Source organism: Podarcis gaigeae (genome assembly GCF_964106915.1).
Source record: "Podarcis gaigeae genome assembly, chromosome: 12".
Classification (NCBI taxonomy): domain Eukaryota; kingdom Metazoa; phylum Chordata; class Lepidosauria; order Squamata; family Lacertidae; genus Podarcis; species Podarcis gaigeae.
In genome coordinates, this window is record NC_139688.1 from 18,113,774 (window position 1) to 18,132,836 (window position 19,063).

At 42.5% G+C, this 19,063-nt stretch overlaps 2 protein-coding genes across 20 annotated transcripts in view; one reads left to right on the forward strand and one right to left on the reverse strand.

Annotated features, from left to right (window-relative positions):
* Nucleotides 1–11,049, reverse strand: part of CREM (cAMP responsive element modulator) — a 30,978-nt gene extending 19,929 nt beyond the window's left edge. For 2 of the 6 annotated variants that reach the window (XM_083705083.1, XM_083705077.1), the window contains exons 1-2: nt 6,387–6,541; nt 1,459–1,582 (exon numbers count right to left, since the gene is read on the reverse strand). In XM_083705083.1, the coding sequence (XP_083561209.1) occupies nt 1,459–1,582; nt 6,387–6,514 (252 nt within the window). In that variant the 5' untranslated portion in view covers nt 6,515–6,541. Of the gene's footprint in view, nt 1–1,458; nt 1,583–6,386; nt 6,542–10,723 lie in introns of those variants that run through there. The other 4 variants (XM_083705085.1, XM_083705084.1, XM_083705086.1 and 1 more) reach the window with 4 other exon arrangements.
* Nucleotides 11,050–11,163: 114 nt separating this feature from the next.
* Nucleotides 11,164–19,063, forward strand: part of CUL2 (cullin 2) — a 50,273-nt gene continuing 42,373 nt past the window's right edge. For 2 of the 14 annotated variants that reach the window (XM_083704839.1, XM_083704842.1), the window contains exon 1: nt 16,403–16,684. The gene's annotated coding sequence lies outside the window, so the exon portion shown is untranslated. Of the gene's footprint in view, nt 11,289–16,402; nt 17,093–19,063 lie in introns of those variants that run through there. The other 12 variants (XM_083704845.1, XM_083704849.1, XM_083704838.1 and 9 more) reach the window with 9 other exon arrangements.

Genomic DNA, 19,063 nt, shown 5'->3' on the forward strand with positions numbered 1-19,063 from the left:
GCAGTTCTAGCAATCCTGACGTCAATAAGGAGAGGAACCAGCTATGGCACTTGCATTTGAATACGTGCAAAGACTCTATATTACTGGAAGCAGACAGTCTGCAGAACAATTTAGCAGACTGGGAAACAAAGTTTTATAGCGCTGCACAGAGTAATTCCAGAAATGGTCAGAAACACACACACACAGTCAGCTCTTTCAGGGGCAATTTATTTCAGATAAATAGGTATTCTGCAGCTTCTACTGCATATGCGCAGTATTCTTGGCTTGTTAATGCTTAACTTCCAAAACTACACTTAATCCATTGTACAATATAGACATTTAAATCCAGGTTAGAGCCAGCCTCTATGGTGTTTATTTAAAACTGGGAAAAGTCTCAAAGGTTTCATTATAAGCTTTAAAGAAATAAAATAGTATCATAATTGTTGGACTGGGGCTTAAGTTAGCTGAACTTAGGTTTGATAGATTTCAGTGGAACCTAAATGCAATTAACCAAAATTATCCAACCCTTACCATTATATAGCACTTTTTAATTGTTCAGAGTATGCAGTGTATATATTGCAGCAATTCTTCCAACAACCCTGTAAAATAGGTTAGGATTATTATCCCCATAAGGCAGATTTGAGGCTGAACTCAAAACTGGCTGGTTTGGACTACCTAGTATAGTCCATGGCTGAGATAACATTTCAAAATCGGGCCTTCCTGGCTCACAACTCATACAATAGTAGCACCAAAAATCAGAGACAAATAATACAAGTGACTTAAAGTGGAGTTTGTGCTGCCAGAGTGAATGCTTTTTCATAAAAAGCCCTCCTGGACAGAAAAAAAGCAGAAACATGATGAAAACAACATAGAGGCAGATTACAGGCAAGGAGAGTTCATCTCCTTGAATATCAATCCATGTCTGTCTTCTCAGTCCTTGCCCCCAAAGAAAACACCTGGGGAAGAAAAGGTGCAACTTCACTGCATACAAAGGACAGTGGCCACGTTCCCAACAAGGCAGCCCCTCATGGCACAGATATTCCTAACACTGGCTTGGAATGGGTGAAATAGCCACCTACTGCTAGCCTAAGCAGAGATGGAATCCATGTACTTGAGGGGTTCTGGACAAAACTGGATATGTAAGTAGAGATTTCATCATCATTTTACACTTAGTTCATGCATTGCTTATGATCAGAATCCCAACTACTAGAAAGGTCTAAACCTATTTTTTACATTTTGCTCAGATATTTATCCCTGTACCCCATTCTATCCCAATCTATCCTCAAAAGAACTTTGCAATGCAGACTAGGCTGAATGGCACAAGACCTTCCACTGAGCTAAGTGGGCTTTTGAAGTGAGAGGTCCAACGTTTTATCGGCTTCCCCAAAGCCCAAAGTATGCAGGCAAGTCTTGCATTCTTCTACCTGCCTGCAGTAGCTAACTATATAGGTATTGGTGTCAGGTTACATGTCAGATTACCTGTGCTATAGTAGATATCTGATTTTGGCCAGATGGAGACTGTATAGTAGCAGCATCACTTTCTGCAACAGAGTCTGCTGCATTGCCATCTTGCTGTGATTCACCTGTTTCCATGGTCATTTGTCTAAAAATGAGAGAAAAATGCACAAGATAGTACATGAAACAGTTCATGCCTCTATCACCATTCACTTCATCTCTTCATTTTTGCCTTCTTTTTAATATGTGGTTAAATAAAGCATGATATCATAATATGATACCACAAGAGAGGTCCAGTGTATTTATCACCAGCTGAAAACCCAAATGAAGGAACACCACCTTTTGATATATGAATGTCCTCCCCATTATTTAAGACAGGGAACCTGTGGAGCCTGTGCCCCTTAAAATGTTGTTAGACACCAACTCTCAGATTCAGCCAGAATTTCCAATGATCAGGGATAATGGGAATTGCAGTCCAGTAATATCTGGTGGGCCATAGGTTCACCATCCCCACTTTAAGACTGGAGGACAAGGCCTTCCTCCATATGCCATTGTTTCAGAAATAAACAACTTCTAGTGATCAGAGTAGGGAATTTCCAGAGGTGGCACTAGAATTGTGAAATGCTGTCCCCAGGGAGATTTGGTGGGCTGCATACAGTGCCATGTATTTCTTGTTTTTTTGTGTGTGTGGGTTGGTTGGGTAAGCTGAGTTTGCTTCTCGGTTGTTGCTTTTGAATTATTATTTCTTTGGAAAATGTTATTTATTTAAAGCTTTTTAGCACCCAAGTAGCATACAAATATAGTTACCGTATATTTTAAAAGAAGTTGGTGGGACTGTACAGTTGCCCCCAAATACTGGAAGGGTATGTGGATTGCATTAAGAGTATTGCTGCCTATGAGATTCTGTGGTCTCCTTTCAGACTATTACTGAATTGTTTACATCCTACAGAAGAATGGAACTTAGAACTTAGGTTGCAAACTAATTTACTTCAGCTAGAATACTGTTGGGCAAATACTAGACTCCGGAGCAATTGACACCAATACAGTGGTACCTCTGGTTACGAACTTAATTCGTTCCAGAGGTCTGTTCTTAACCTGAAACCGTTCTTAACCTGAGGTACCACTTTAGCTAATGGGGCCTCCCGCTGCTACCACATGATTTATGTTCTCATCCTGAGGTAAAGTTCTTAACACAAGGTACTACTTCCGGGTTAGCGGAGTCTGTAACCCAAAGTGTTTGTAACCCGAGGTACCACTGTAGCAGAGAAAAGTGATGGATTAGTGAATATTGTCAGCTTAAAACTATAAAAGACCCCAGGACAGCAGAATCAGCCCAAGCAGTATGCTACAATAATGTAAGGGCCATGCTTTATTTACTTGAATTGTGTGAGTGTGCCAGGAATCATAGAATCATAGAGGTTTTGGCTTTCTTATAAACTGGGTCCATTTGGATTATCATAGTATAAAAAGCCATTTCTGTGTGCTCTGGCTTCCGTCACGGTGTTCTGTTGTGCCAGAAGTGGTTTAGTCTTGCTGGCCACATGACCTGGAAAGCTGTCTGCGGACAAACGTGGGCTCCCTCGGTCTGAAGTGAGATGAGCGCTGCACCCCATAGTCACCTTTGACTGGACTTAACCATCCAAGGGTCCTTTACCTTACCTTTTTGCCTAGTATAAATAGATTGGAATTAGATTTAGGCTGCAATCCTAACCCCATTTACCAGGAAATAAGCAAACCCCCCCCCCCCCATTTCAACAGGGTTTACACTTGAGTATACAAGTTTTAGTAGTATATCTCTTGGGCTTCATTGCTGTCCCAATAGCAGGCCTGTTAACTGGTTTTCTGAACCATCACCCAAGCCCTGAGACTTTGGTTGTAAAAAGAGACTGCTAAGAAAATAAAAATAGATTGGACCAGTTTAGCTTGGCATACTTGTTCAAAGGAATGGGCTTTGCATAGCTAGTTAGCCAAGGAGCCATAGGAGCAAACTGGTAGAGAACTTTATTCTCCACCCAGGGGCTGGAGGTGGTGTCCTCAAGAGGTTTGTTGTGCAGTTAAAGAGAACAAAAGGGAACATTAGCCTTGAAACTGGATTTGAAAGCGGCACAGAGGCATGATTTACCGGTACTCTATGGGAGAAAGCAAATCTATGTACTTCCAAAAAATCTGAAGAGGAACAGGATCTATTGGAGTGTTAATGCAGTGAATTTTCCATCACAAGTTTGAGTATGTGTATAAATAAGACTTACATCACATTAGCAAGTCTCCAATTACCTTCATTCTAAGAAAAGAAAACCCAAGGTTTTTGCTGGAAGCCCTGAAACTTTTCACTACTTAAGAGACTGGATACAGATAGGTAGCCGTGTTGGTCTGCCATAGTCAAAACAAAAAAAATTCCTTCCAGTAGCACCTTAAAGACCAACTAAGTCAGTTCTTGGTATGAGCTTTCGTGTGCATGCACACTTCTTCAGATACAAAGAGAGACTGGAGTGCATGTAACATATTATGTTTTGGTCTCTATCTTATATCTTGGGTTATGTAAAATAGCAGATGTTACAATATATATGATCTTACTTTTAAAATCGCATAATTTTCTTCTTTTTGTATTTAAGAAAACAAGTTAGATGAGATAAAATTAATAATAAAAACATGAGTCCTTGCACTGTTAAGGACAAGAAACTCACAATAACCCCAAGTTTGTTCAGGTACCAAAAGGCATGTCCAGATAAGGGAAAAGATCACATCCATTTATGGTTACAGAAAGTGTCTTTGACAAACATATGCTCAGTACGTTTCAAGATGCCAGGACCAGCATGACGGTATAAGCCGCCAAACTGGTACCTTTGGGTGAGAAAATGTTTTTGGAAATGCCAACAAGGAAATGAAAGGGCCCCACATGATTCCTTGGAACATCATAGCAGATGCTGGGACACAAGTTGTAGCTGAATGTGCCACGTTGGTCTGAAACAATTTTCCGGTACACACACACACACACACACACACAAACACACACACAGGTTTTTCTTGCAGAAACTTCTGTTAAATTCATTGGTTTTAAAATAGTCTAAAGCCAATAGCTTTATGTATCACTTAGGAGAAAGGAAAGCATTCTATTAAACAGCTGGCACTGGGGTGAAGCTACTCTAGTGTAGTAACTCAGGTGGAAGTCATTCAGCCTTTGTTTCTCCTAAATCAAGGTTTTGTCTGAAGACTAGTAAATTCTGCATGTCAATCTTTCGAGAGAGAAAAATATTTTGAAGGAACTGTAGTTGTTTTCAACCTGTAACATTGGCTTGTAGAATTAGCTTAGGATACATGAAGCTAATTATTATGGGTGGTATCAGGTATTAGTCACTCAAAGCAGACTCGTTGAAATCAAGAGTTATTAATGTCATTAATTTCAGTGGACATCATGACTTATTTATTTAAAAGCATTTATATACTTTATATTTTTAAAATCTCTTAAGCAGTGCATGATAACCATATATGGATACCACATGCCTGCAAAAAGTCTCATTGTAATGCACCATATAATTCTCCTTATCCCAAAGGAAACTAGGTTATCACAGTGACCCCAAAACATGTGTCTATCTGTGTGAATGTGAATTATGTAGAGATGCAGCTGCCACCGTGATGGTGGCAGTCTTGGCTATCTGGCACCTGCAGGTATATGATATAAAGGGTTATAGAATCAAAGAACTGTAGACTTTGAAGGGACCCTAAGGGTCATCTAATCCAATCCCCTGCAATGCAGGAATTGCAGCTAAAAAATCCCTGTCAGCCATCCAACCTGTTTGAAAACCTCCAATGAAGGCGCCTACCACCTTCCAAGGTTCCGCTGTCAAACAGCTCTTGCCATCAGAAAGTTCTTCCTAATGTTTAGTCAGAATCTCCTTTCTCATAATTAACATCCTTTGGTTTGAGTCTACTCTCTGGAACAGCAGAAAACAAGATTGCATGTGACAAGCCTTGAGATATTTGAAGATTATTTCACTTCTGTCTTCTTTTTGCCAGGTTAACATACCCAACTCCCTCAGCAATTACTCATAAGGCTTGGTTTCCAGACCCTTGATCATCTTGGTTGCCCTCTTCTGCACATGTTCCAGCTTGTGAATATCCTGTGTGGTGCCCAGAAATGGATGCAGTACTCCAGGTAGGGTCTGACCAGAATAGAGTAGTACTGTTACTTTCCTTGTTTTGGACCCTAAACTTATGTTGGTGCAGTCAAGAATTGCATGAGCCTTTTTGCTGCTACGTCTCACTTATGTTAAGCTTGTGGACTCATTAAGACACCCCAGATCCTTTTCACATGTACTGCTGTCAAGGTGTCCCCCATTCTGAATTTGTGCAGCTGGTTCTTCCTCCCTAAGTGTAGAACCTTCTATTTGTCCATACCAAAAATCATTTGATTATTTTCCAATCTGCCCGGTTCTCCAATCTGTAAAACTCATATTGAATCCTTGTTCTATCTTCTGTGATATTAGCTACCACTCCCAGTTTGGTGTCATCTGTAAATCTGATAAGCATCCTCTCTATTACTTTAGCCGTCATTTATAAATATGTTGTACAACACTGGGCCCTGGGTAGATCCCTGCGGCATATTACATTTCATTAACTGGCTCCTACAAAAAAATCATGCCTAGCAAGTAAATGAGTATTTTTAAAAAAAAATAATTGACATAAAAATTTCAACTTTGTTGCTAGTCAAATTGAGAGCATTAGATTGAATACATAAAGAAAAGCCTTCTTTCTAAATGTTAAGATCTTTATGTGTTTGTTTGTTCCTTAGGTTATCAGATCCACTAATATATGAAACACATTCTACATATTTGCAGTGTGGAAACATATTTTAACAAACCCAGCCAGATGGCGGGGTATAAATAAATTATTATTATTATTATTATTATTATTATTATTATTATTATTACTACTACTAATTAAACAATGGCTACCTTATGTTAATTCTTGCATGCTGTTTTTTGCCACATTTGCTCATTATGATTGAATTTTTTTTAAGGACTTCTTCCTTCTCCAGACCACTCTCCCTGTTAGTGAACCTTGCAGTGAAGTTATGTTCCATTTATGATGTCATAACTAACTACCATAGCAACCAACACTCACAATGTTACAATACACAAGGTTCATTAGAATATTGAGCAGAAGCGCAGAAGAGAAAAAAAGCTTTCGTTCAATCACATGCAAGAGATTTTATAAGTCTTATGGAACACACTCACCCAGTGAAGAATTGGGAGGGGGGGAGCACCTTAGCTAAAGTTCTGAATTAAAGATTTGACAAGAGTTTTGAAGACCTAATTGCGATGCAAGGAAGACTGTGTGATCCAAGGTACCTATGCCACAATGTTCAACTCAATTTCATACTCCACAACTGTGGTTTTCAAACTTTTGTCAGCAAGTATTTTCCATACATCAGGTAAATAATATGCATTCACTTGCCAGAGAATTTCTGTCCATGGCCAAAGATTCTGGGATAGTGCACCTCCAACACTCCCCAGCATAAAGATAGAAGGGATTTATCACAAAGAAGAGCCTCAAACTTTGGAAACAAACCTTTATTTGGGGAGGGACACCCGCCTGGATGCAAGAAAATACATCCCACAACAAATTTACATAGTTTTGCACTTTATAGAATATATTCTCAGGAAACACGGAATCTTATTTCACATGCTAGAAACAAGAGTGGATCCAAATGTTTAATAATGAAAGTTGCTGAATAATTGGAATAAAAATATGCAGCATTATGCTGATAATGTCTTAAAAGTACACTTTCAAAATTTTACTTTATTCCAAGTTATAGCTTTTTTTTTATTGTTTTTGCAAAGCCTTGTTATACTGTTACCATTAATTATTTGCAGTTAACAGTTTATGGATGTAGTTTATAAATCTTGAAGCTGGGTATTTTTTCATGTTCATGTGCAAGAGAAAGAAATTTCTCTCCATTTTTCATTGTGGCTTCAAAGACTCTGAAACCTTGCATTTCATAATTTCACACTTCAACTCGTGATGACATAAAAATCATATGTGCTTCTTCTCTGTACGTGATGGAGCTGCATCCTGGTCCAGGAAATTTCGAAGTATGAAGAAAAAAATGCTAAACATAGCTTCATATACTGCACAGCCTGAAATTTTCCTTACTACAGTGACTTTAACTGAAAAAAGCATGAATCTCACATTTAGCTGAAAACTAGTCCTTTTCAGGTAACCATAGTTAATACAGCATCATTTTTAGGTGACTTTTTACAGAAGAACATACTAAACAGCAGTTGTTTCATTTAACATTCCAAGTTCAAAAAAGCCAAAAAAGCCATACCCATAATCCAGGTACAATGGAGGTATAAGGTACACTAAATAGCTATGTTTCTTGTAACAATACATACATAAACATGTTCTAGAGGAAAATCCAAACCTCATTATATGGCATGGTACAGTGCAATGATTCTTGACTTATGTGTTCCCAAAGACCTTTTGCTTACTGTTACATGGAACCAAGGACTATTACATAGCTATATCACCTCTGTCCCAGCAATAACATAAAGGGATGATCAACCTGATCACTACTGGAATTAAATGCCCATTAAGAAACTCACTAATATGTCATGTAAAACTAACCTTTCTCCCGTACCTTCCTTCCTCTGCTTCCCTTTTGTTTATACTCTTAGATTTTAAAATTAGCGCAGGGCTTAAGCTATTATTTTGATGTACTAGTTCGTTTAAACACTAGAAATAACTGCAAAAAACCCTATTCCTTGAAAGTTGTGAAACTTTCAATTCTGCTTCCTGTTTTTGTGTATAAGATTACTTTCACTGGATCAGATACTGTCTCACTTGCTCTGTTATTCTGTATAACCAACAACTAAACACTGTTATGCCTAAAGAGTATAGCTTTTGGGGGGAGGGCAAGATGAAGAGAGAAGACTTCCTTTACTAGTTATTTTACTCCATTTAAGCAGTATTTAAAAGACACCACCCTGCAACAAATAAATTAGATATTTTTATCAACATAATTGAAAGTCAAAGTTATTGAAGACAGCTAGGGTCTGCATGAAGGCTTTCCATATACAGACTGAAGGGAGATTATGTATGCCTTGGTTGTTTGTAATATTACCCCTCATACAGTCCCTTTTTTCTAATTGAAGCCTAGTGTTTTCTATTTCAAGATAAAGAAAAACTGGTGGCTCCTTTGACAACTTCCTTCAGCCTTGCTGGAGAATATGGTGCCTTTGTTTCTTACATTTTCTCTACAATCTGTGGCAGGGTATGCATGGAAGACAGATGAAACAGTCAAACAAAGCAATCCTAGGCATGTTTACTCAAAAGGAAGCCCCACTGTGTTCAATGAAGAGCCAGTTATTTCATACTAACAGCCAAGCAGCTTCACAAGACTTGACCTATGAAACATTTATAAGGGGGGTCTGCATTGGGTTACATCACACCAATCAGCTAAAAATACACTTTAATGTTTTGTAAACTATCCTCTTTCCTTCCATACACAGAACATATTCTCTTTCTTTTGCTATCAGCAAATATTGCATTTCCCGGGCTCATCCTGTTAAAATTTAAACTGTAATATGCTTTACAATCTGTGTGCTCATGCTTACCAAAAGAGTGTGACAGATCATTGCTAGGATTCCTTTCTTGCCTTCAAACTGAGGCTATGATAACATAACTTGACCAAGGCCAGATCAGACAGTGAGACCATAACATCGTATCTTCTGAATGATATGTTTGCTTATTAGAGGCCAACTGCAGCCACTGGATCACAATGGAACTCTCCTTGCTTTATTTTCAAATTTTCCTTTCTCATTCTTAATTTATGTGATAAGCCCAAACCTATCACTAAGGGGAGGCCTCCCCATAACTCGGCTTTCTTATCTCCATGTGAGTTCTGACTCCACATGCCTAATGTGTTGCTTCCTCTTTCATATCTAGCCTAAGGCAGGGCTTAACTTAACCCCTTTCTTTCTATTAAACTCCTCACCCTACCCTCAGCAGCAGCATAGTTACCAAAGAGGAAATCTCTTGAAAAAGATGGAAACACCAGAGGAGAAAAAGCACAAACTCAGGATTAAGGCTGCAATCCTAAAACACGTTTTACTAGGGAACAAGTTTGTTTTAACTACGAAGGGCTTACTCCTGCATAAACATGTTGAAGACTATGCCTTTAGGAAGGAAATACAGAAAGCTGCCTTCTGAGTCAGGCCTATTGGTCCATCTAGCTCAGTATTGTCTGCACTGACTGGCAGAGGGTTCAAACAGGATTTCTCTCCCACCCCTGCCTGGAGACCCTGCGAAGCAGATGCTCTGCCCCTGAGCTGTGGCCATTCCCCTACGGATAAAGGTAAAGGGACCCCTGACCATTAGGTTGAGTCGTGACCGAGTCTGGGGTTGTATTGGCCGAGGGAGCCGGCATACAGCTTCCGGGTCATGTGGCCAGCATGACTAAGCCGCTTCTGGCAAACCAGAGCAGCACACGGAAACGTTTACCTTCCCGCCGGAGCGGTACCTATTTATCTACTTGCACTTTGATATGCTTTCGAACTGCTAGGTTGGCAGGAGCAGGGACTGAGCAATGGGAGCCCACCCCGTCATGGGGATTCGAACCGCTGACCTTCTGATTGGCAGGTCCTAGGCTCTGTGGTTTAACCCACAGCGCCACACACATCCCCTACGGATACTTAAGGCAAATATGCACTATAGAGGGACATAGTGGGACTTCCCCTCAAATAACCCTGAACAGGATTGCGCTGTATTTTTAGTATTACTGTGTTCAGCGCTTTTATTCTAAATATATATATATATTTAGGGGTAATCTCATTTTCCTACTAATACTGAAATACGGCTCCTCAATGAGGCCAAACTTAGATTCACCAAATGTCATGGGTCTGCGTCCCTCCAGGGGGGAAAATACTGTGTTTTCTGAAACCTGCCACGGTGCGGTGGGACGGTGGCCACTCTGCACATGCGCAGAGGGGGGCAACACGGCCGGTCTCTGGCTGTCACAACAAAGCCGCGTTGATTTCGGCCTTCGTGTGTGAGGGAGAAAGCAGCCAGACTTTGACTCAGCCTCCCTCGAGCGCCGCCGATGCTGCCCCCCCCCCCGCCCCGCTTCTCCCGATCTTCGCCGTCCCGCCTAGCCCCTTCCGAGCTGCCTGTCAGAGCTCGCCCCGCCGCCCCAACCGCCTTCCCCTCCTCAAAACCCGGGCCGCCCCCTCCGAAGGGCCCGGCCGCCTTGCGCGCTCCCGCCTTGTCCCCGCCCCCTCCTGCGACTCACCCGAGTACGTGGCGCCCCCGTCACAGGGGAAAGTAGGTCGGGGAGGAGGGATTGGGCCGGGCGAGGCCGCGCGTCGCCCCCACGTCAGCGCTGATGCCGCTGCGCCGTCACCGCGGGTGGGGAGGGGGGGTTGCTCAGGAAATGGCCACCATCGCCGCGCCTTTAGCCTCGCTCACCTGAGCCGGCAGCGAAAGGAAGGGGGGGGGGGAGCGAGAGAGTGAAAGAGGGAGAGTGGGGGAAGCGGAGGGCGGGGCCACGGCCAGCGAGGGCCAGCCTCGCCCCCCCTCCCCACCGGCCAACGCCCATTGGCTACTTAGGCGGCCTAACGGCTGGAACTCGCGCCAACCGTCGAGCCGACGTTTCGGCCCACTGATTGGCTAATCGGCGGGGGGGGGCGGAAATAGAGTGAGGGTGATTGCGGTGCTTTTCGTGGGTGTTAACACCCCCCGCCCCCGCTCGCAAGATGCAAAATGAATGTTGCTGTATTAAAACAGAGGCCCCGAGGCACCTGTCCGAATTTTGGCCGCGCTCGCTGACAGACCAGGGATTTCAGCTCCATTAAGCAGTAGGGATTTACTTCCGTGTAAAGTTTTACAAAGCGATACGCGGCGTGATGATGATAAATATTTATACCCCGCCCACCTGGCTGTCTTTCCCCAGCCACTGTGGGCGGCTTCCAACAAAATATTAAAATACAATAATTCATCAACTATTAAAAGCTTCCCTAAACAGGAATGTCATGGGCTGAGAGAGATATAGAATAAGAGAACCAGAATGTACGTTCAAAGAAGACTGGGAAATGTTTACTGAAGATATCGGTGAAGATTGTGTTTATTTAAAAACGCTGGTAGCATTAAGATAAATTCAACAGTGTAAATAAGTTTTGATGGATATAACAATGGATTACTGAACGGTCTAGTTAATGTAAAATATGCAGGGTTGTATAGTATTCAAATGAACCATGGAAAGAGAAGGGAAGTCATTGATTTTATTTTATTTTTGCCATTTTTGCCTCATTATAAAGAGATCTGCTGCTGCAGGGTTAGCCTCGTGGGCACATTTCTTGAGTAAAAACAGGTAGGATTCTACTGTTAGGCTGGACTTCAATACGACAGCCTGCGTAATTCATATTACATTGACAGGAAATGTGCCAATGGCAGTGAGTGTGCAGTGAGGGCGTTTTTTAAAAAAAAGTTAGAAATCAGAGGTGGTGAAGCTAGCTGTGCATATGTTTTTGGACTACTATTCCCTATTAGAACTTCTAATCATTGCCTGTGCTGGACATCCAACAGCAGCATCTGGAGAGCTACAGGTTTAGATCATAGAAGTGTAGAGTTGGAAAGGGACCACAAGGGTCATCTAGTCCAGCCCTCTATAACTGAGCAATCCCAGAACTCCTTAATGAGAGAGGGAGAGGCTTATAGATAAAGCTACATAGGTTACCGTATATGCAAGGACAAAAGACCCTTCTGTATCAGCTATTAGACCAGCATCCTGCAGCCAACTGCGTTTTGGAAGTCCCTCCAGCAGAAACTGGGAACAAGAGCACTCTTTTCTCTTGGAAGTTTCCAGTGACTGGTATTCAGAAGCAATAGCGGCCTCCAGCTGGATGCAGAGCATAGGTTTCTTGGCTAGCAGCCACTGATACTAGTAGTTACCTGTTTCTTTGTTAAACCGGGTAAGAAAGGGAGAGCCAGCTTACTTCATAGCTGGACTTGCTCAAAACAAGGTTTTACAACCTAATTCCTATGCTTATAGTTTTGCTGCCAAGGATGAGATTTTGAAAATGTTCAACCCACATAGTGGGGTGCCTGGAAGGATAAACTGCAATTAATATAGCATTTCCAAGGCAGTTAGCTCAGTTGGTTGGAGTGTGGTGCTGATAATGCCACGGTCATGGGTTCAAGCCACCAAGGATGGGTTAATATTCCTGCATATTCCTAGATGATCTTCAGGGTCCCTTCCAACTTGACGATTAAACCCCATCCCCCAAAACACTGTTCACATGTATTTCTGATAGTCTCCCCAAGATCACTGAACTGTAGGAGTACCATACATAATTGAGAGTATGCCATGAGACCAGGAATGCACATCATCAATTTATATTTTAATGTGCAGTTTTATTTTCCTATTGCATCAGTTCTTCAATAAGACAAGCTATGTAAACTTTACTGAGATTGAGTTACTGCTTTATATTAAGTCAGAACATTGGTCTATCTAGCCCAGTACTGTTAGCAGTGACTGGCAGTGGCTCTCCAGGGTTTCAGGCAGGGGCCTTTCCTAGTCCTAAAGGTAAAGGGATCCCTGACAATTAAGTCCAGTTGCGAACGACTCGGGGGTTGCGGCGCTCATCTCGCTTTACAGGCCGAGGGAGCCGGTGTTTGTCCGCTTCTGCAGAGTTTTGCCGGGTCATGCGGCCAGCATGACTAAGCTGCTTCTGGCGAAACCAGAGCAGTGCACGGAAACACAGTTTACCTTCTTGCCATTTATCTACTTGCACTGCGTGCTTTCAAACTTCCAGGTTGGCAGGAGCTAGGACCGAACAACGGGAGCTCACCCCGTCGTGGGGATTCAAGCCGCCGATCTTTCAATGGGCAAGCCCAAACGGCACAGTGGTTTAATCCACAGTGCCACCCATCCCTTTCCTAGTCCTACCTGGGTACAAACAGAACCTTCTGTATGCAATGCATATTATGAATTATTTATTAATTCCCCCACCTTTTTCCCTGATGGGGCTCAAGGGGACTTACGTGTAAAAATGAGAACTGCTAAAAACAGGAAAAAACTGAGTTATAACAATTAAAACTATATACATACATAAAATCTGTTAATATAGATACATATGGATACATATATGAAACCATACAAATAATTACAATAAGAGCACAGCACCAGCCCTTTCATTAAAAGCAACCGGTTTCCAAAAGCTTGTTGGAACAAAAAAGTCTTCACCTGCCTGAAGAAGGACAATAAGTAGGAGGCCAGTCTAGCTTCTCTAGGGAGGGCATTCCAAAATCTGGGAGCAGCTGCCAAGAAGGCATCTCCTGAGACCCCACCAGGCTTGCATGTGATATGCATATGCTATACCACTGAGGTATGGTCTTTCCTGGATTTGGAAGCAAATGCATTACAATAGGATTTCCTGGATGTTCTTTATACAAATTCAGCAATTCGGATTGTGCAATTACTGTGCTCCTTTTCATAAAGCTTGGCCTTGGGAGTAGGCTGTTGGCAGAATTCTGTAAGGCATTTGAGATTGCAAACTACATCATTTGCCACTAAGTGCTGCTTGTTTATAGTTTTGCAAGAACCCTGGTGTTCCTCAACCCTGTCACAACTTCCCCCCATTTGATATTTAATGTTTCATCAAGTTAGCTTTTTACTTGCACAGAAAATACACTTGAGAGTTTACCTGCTTGTTTATAAATGAGCCTACAGGTTTTTTTACTCCATGGGATTTACCAGTGCTTTTTTTCTCTAAAAAATTCTTTAGGGGTACTCAAGAAAATCACCGGGAAAGGAAATGAAGCCACCATCGGAGGTGGTAACAACGAAACTGACCAATCACCGTGCTACAGTCCAACTCCTACTTCACATATTAAATGTTCGCTTCTGTCTGAGACTCAGGAAACACCGTGACTGGAAATGAGGCCGCCATTGGGGTTAGCAACAGAACTGACAATTCACAGTGCTAGAGAAGAATCTATTTTTTTTAAAAAAAAATTAGTTTCATCTCCCGTTAGATTAACAAAATGTTTAGGGGTATGTGTACCCCTGCGCCCCCAGAAAAAAAGCACTGGGATTTACTAATCACATTGGTAGCTGTAACTTCCCTGTTATTGTACCATGTAAGATATGCATTTCTTATGAGAACTCTGCACAAACTCAGAATCACTTTTATTTACTGTACACATTTTTATATCATTCATGTATCTCTTCTTTGTTATTGTAAATGTTTTCACTGGCTTATACTTTGATGATAATAATATTAATAAACTATGGTAAGGTGGAAATACTGCACATTTTATGATACCTGGCTGCATGAGATGCTAGTTTTACTTGATTTAGGTTCTCTAAATCAAACATAGCAAACATGACACAATTTCTAGAGAGGTATCCTTATCTGTTGCAACAAAACCAAGGAGCTTTGTGGCACCTTAAAGTCAAGCAAATTTATTATGGTATACTGTATATGGTTTCATAGACTACAGCACACTTAATCAGATGTGTGAAGTATTATCCTGTCAAAATACTCTCCTCAGTTATTAAAGACACCCTACATTAGATAAAAATAATTTATCTTCACTAGTATCAGAACTTTATGTTTGGCTGAATAGTGAAAGACGTGAGGATTCTCATTCTGCAGTCTGCCAACTTTAAATTCCAGAGGATCGAGTGCCCTCTAGGTGGCTGCTGCTGCTGCTTTTTCAGATTCAAGACAGTGGTGAGCCTTGGAAGTATAACTGGAACCTATTCAGTGCTTGCTTATTTTGCATGGGATTGCAAAATTAAAATGTTACAGCAGCTTTATCTTCATGAAAAAGGATAAAGCTGGCCTGGATGTATAGTCTACTAAAAAAAATGTTGTTGTTGTTTAGTCGTTTAGTTGTGTCCCACTCTTTGTGACCCCATGGACCAGAGCACGCCAGGCACTCCTGTCTTCCACTGCCTTCCACAGTTGCTCAGACTCATGTTGGTAGCTTTGAGAACACTGTCCCACCATCTCGTCCTCTGTCGTCCCCTTCTCCTTGTGCCCTCAATCTTTCCCAACACCAGGGTCTTTTCCAGGGAGTCTTCTCTTCTCATGAGGTGGCCAAGGTTAAATTTATGTTAAATCGTCAATCCCAAATTTCACTAATGGTTGAAATTTCATTTCAAACTAATCAACTTGTATACCAACTTCTAACAACAAAAACACAGGTTTTGCTGAGTTTTCAGAGGGGATTGCACAGCTGAGGATAAGCAGACCACAGTGACAATCCAGTTCCACCCACTGCAGGTTCATTGTAGTAGATACCTCACCTAACACAAGAAAACCAGGAGGAAGGACCTGGGATTTGGGGGAAATGACTCAGCCCCAGCAAAACCTGTTCTGTGGTATTCCACAACACAGATTGCCTATTGGTCATTGTAGAAACAGAATCCTGGAGGAAATGGGGTTTGGCTTGATCTAGCAGGTCTCATGTATGTATGAAACAATAGTGATTGCACTTGAGCATATGCAAAGCACATCACTTTTCACCATACTGCACAATCAAAGCCCAGGCTTCTCACCAGGCGTTAAGATACTGGATTTCTATGAAGTCTTGGGCCCCAATACTTTCAGCTGATACATCACTCACACACAGAGATGCCTATTTCTATTTCTGTGCGATTTCGTGTGTTTGTTTTTACAATCAAACGGTATATACATAATTTTAAAAATACATTTTTTTCTCTTTCACCATACCCCATCTTCCATTTGCTGACTTGAGGACTAGCGACAATATAGAAACGCCTACTTTGCTAAAACGTTCCCTTTCTCGCGGGGCCACTATTTTATTTTTGCACGTCCTAACTCGTTCCACGCAAGAGCGCGGAAGGCTGCCCCGGCGAAAGAGCACGTAATCACGCACGGCCAAATTAGGAAGCGCGCGCATACAAAAGAAGAGAGCGGCGCACGCGCAGCCCAACCTCTCTTTTTCGTCTGCGGTAAAGGAAGCCGCGTTATTTATTTCTTGGAGGGGACGGAAGTGGCGAGGAAGCTTGGCCTTCCGCGCTTCCCGTAGTCCGGGCGATACCAACTGTCTCTGCGATTCCGAGGGAGAGGAGAGAAAAGAGGGAAAGACGAAGGCGCGCTTATGAACGGCCTGCCTCCGGGGGCCGAACGCGAAACCTTGATGGGGGGAGCCTGACGCGCCGAGAAGCCGGGAGAAGCGGCCTTGGCGCGAGCCTCGGAGGAGGCCGCGGGAAAAGGGTGAGGTGAATGGGCGCGCCCTCCCCTCCCACAACCTGCCCGCGCTGAGCTACTGGGAAGCCAGTGGGCGGGGCTCAACGGGCAGCCGTGGCGGCTGGGTAATGGCAGCCCTGTGAGGAGGATCCCGGGGAGCGGAGGGGCAGGAGACGCAGCCTGCGCAGGAGACGCGCCGTGTGGGGAGGGGGCGGGGAGGCGACACTGACCCAGGCCTCTCCTGTTGCCAGGTAACCGGGGGGGGGGGAGCGGGTCCGCCCTCTCTCTCCGCTTCTCTTTCCTCCGCCTCCCCCCACCCCCTCGCCTATTTCCCTTGTGGGTCAGGCGCCCCTTATGTTCTGCCTCGCCCCCGGCTTGCTTCTTCCTTTCGGCCCTCTTCCCCCCATGTCTAGAGAACGGGCCATAGGATCTCCCTGCCGGTATGTGTCCCGCTGCTGCGACCCGTCCCCGTTTGCTGCCCTTTACCTCGAGCCCCGACCTCATGGATGTTTGCGGGCGTGTTCAGAAACTCCGGGTCGGATCCAGACTTGTGCAAAGCTCTTTGCATTGCTTTCTATGGGGCTTAAGCCCCTTGGCTCGTTCAGGGCTCGTTTCCTGGGAGCAAGTCCCCCCCCACCCGCCCATTGAAGTCATCAGGGTTTACCTCTGAGTAGACACGGTTAAGGATTGCGATGCTAGTTTTGGATCATAACCTTACCTGTCGAGTGTGTGGCATCGAAGAACACCTGAATAAGACTGTGCTCAAGCAAGCACTACGATGGTACAATCGCAGGCCTTTTGTTCCCATTTTGGAAATGGCAAGTCAGTCACAAACAAAGAAGTGTGTAGATGAATGGCAAAATGCAGGGAGGGTTAATGTTGTTTTAGTTCAGTGTTTCCGGTTTTGCTTTGCATGAGTAATACTGCTGGATTTTTAAACCAGGTACTGAGAATGAAGGTGATGGTTCTAAGAATTCTGATAATGAAAAATCCGGCTTGCATGCAGTAAATTGAAAATTTATGTATCACCTTTTTCCATTATCGCCTTAGCAAAACAAGACAGTTTTATTAAATCCACTGGAAGTTTGGGCATCCAAAATGTGTCCTTTGAAATGCCACCAACTGTCTGGCCCATAAAATTAAATTTATCTGCAACAGTTTTGAAGAACTACCTCTAAGAAAGCCATAGCCTTAAAAACAACTTCTCCAGAAAAAAGTATCATTGACAATACCCTCTCCTGGCATTTATCCTATCAGAAAAAAATCCTCCTACACAAGAGTATGAAAGATATTAGCAATGAACATCATATTCCTGTTGTGATTTACATTGCAAATAAGGAGATAGGTAGTTGACACTGCCTTGACAGAAGTCAATAGTGAGCCTTCTTTCATTGCTTCCTGCTCTCTCCAGACCTCTCTCAAATGATCTGTGAGAGATGAATTAAAATAGTCAGTGTTGGACTGCATGCTGGTGAATGCAAGAATTATATCTCTTGCACTTCTAGTTCAGAATTAACTGAATTATAATTACAGCATTATAAAATACAAACATCATGCTGTGTCATACAGTAAACCAGGGATACATCTTATACACATTTAGCTTGCATGCAATCAGCTTTACATACTTGGCAAAAAAAAAAAAAAAAGTTAAAAATTGGAAAGCGAACAGGCTTCCAGGGGGATTTTTTTTGTTTTTGTAAACCCACTTGTCGTTAAACCCGCTGTGCTTTGACTATACGTGATTTTGGCTTTATACACTATCACCAGAATGTAACCACCACATAAGTTGAGAGTCACCTGTATATATGTATCTCTTTCCATTTTAGCATATAAACCTTTTCCTTTTTTGGTGTAATCATATGTTTTGTATGTTTTATAAATCCATTCACACACCGCCAAATTCACCATTCACTTAATGTATCCTATCAAGATGACTTCAGCAGTGGACCTGGCAGACTACCTACCAAGAAGGACTTTTTCTTTAGCAGGTATCAATTTCCCAAGGCTCGGACAAAGTTAAGATGTGGAGAGGTGTAATGTGCATACCTCAGTAATGAAGTACTACCACAATGTCATTGTATTCTGTAGAATCTTAGGACCACTTCACACTTGATAGGGACTCAAAAACCTTCTCCATGGTGGCGCTCCTATTTTTGAAGTGCTCATGAGAAATGGCTGGCACCAACTCTTATTTGCTTTTACACAGGGCATTTGTTCTAAGACTCGGCCATTTGTTATTGATGGCTACTCCTGTGCTGGGTAGTTGTTTAAATTTATTAACTGACCCATTTATGCTATTATTGAATATTTTTTTGTAGTTATCTTTTATTGTTTTATCCCTGAGCTCACTTGCTAATGAGGGGTGAGCTAAAACATGCTTAGATTGACTGAAGCAAAATTCATGCCCACAT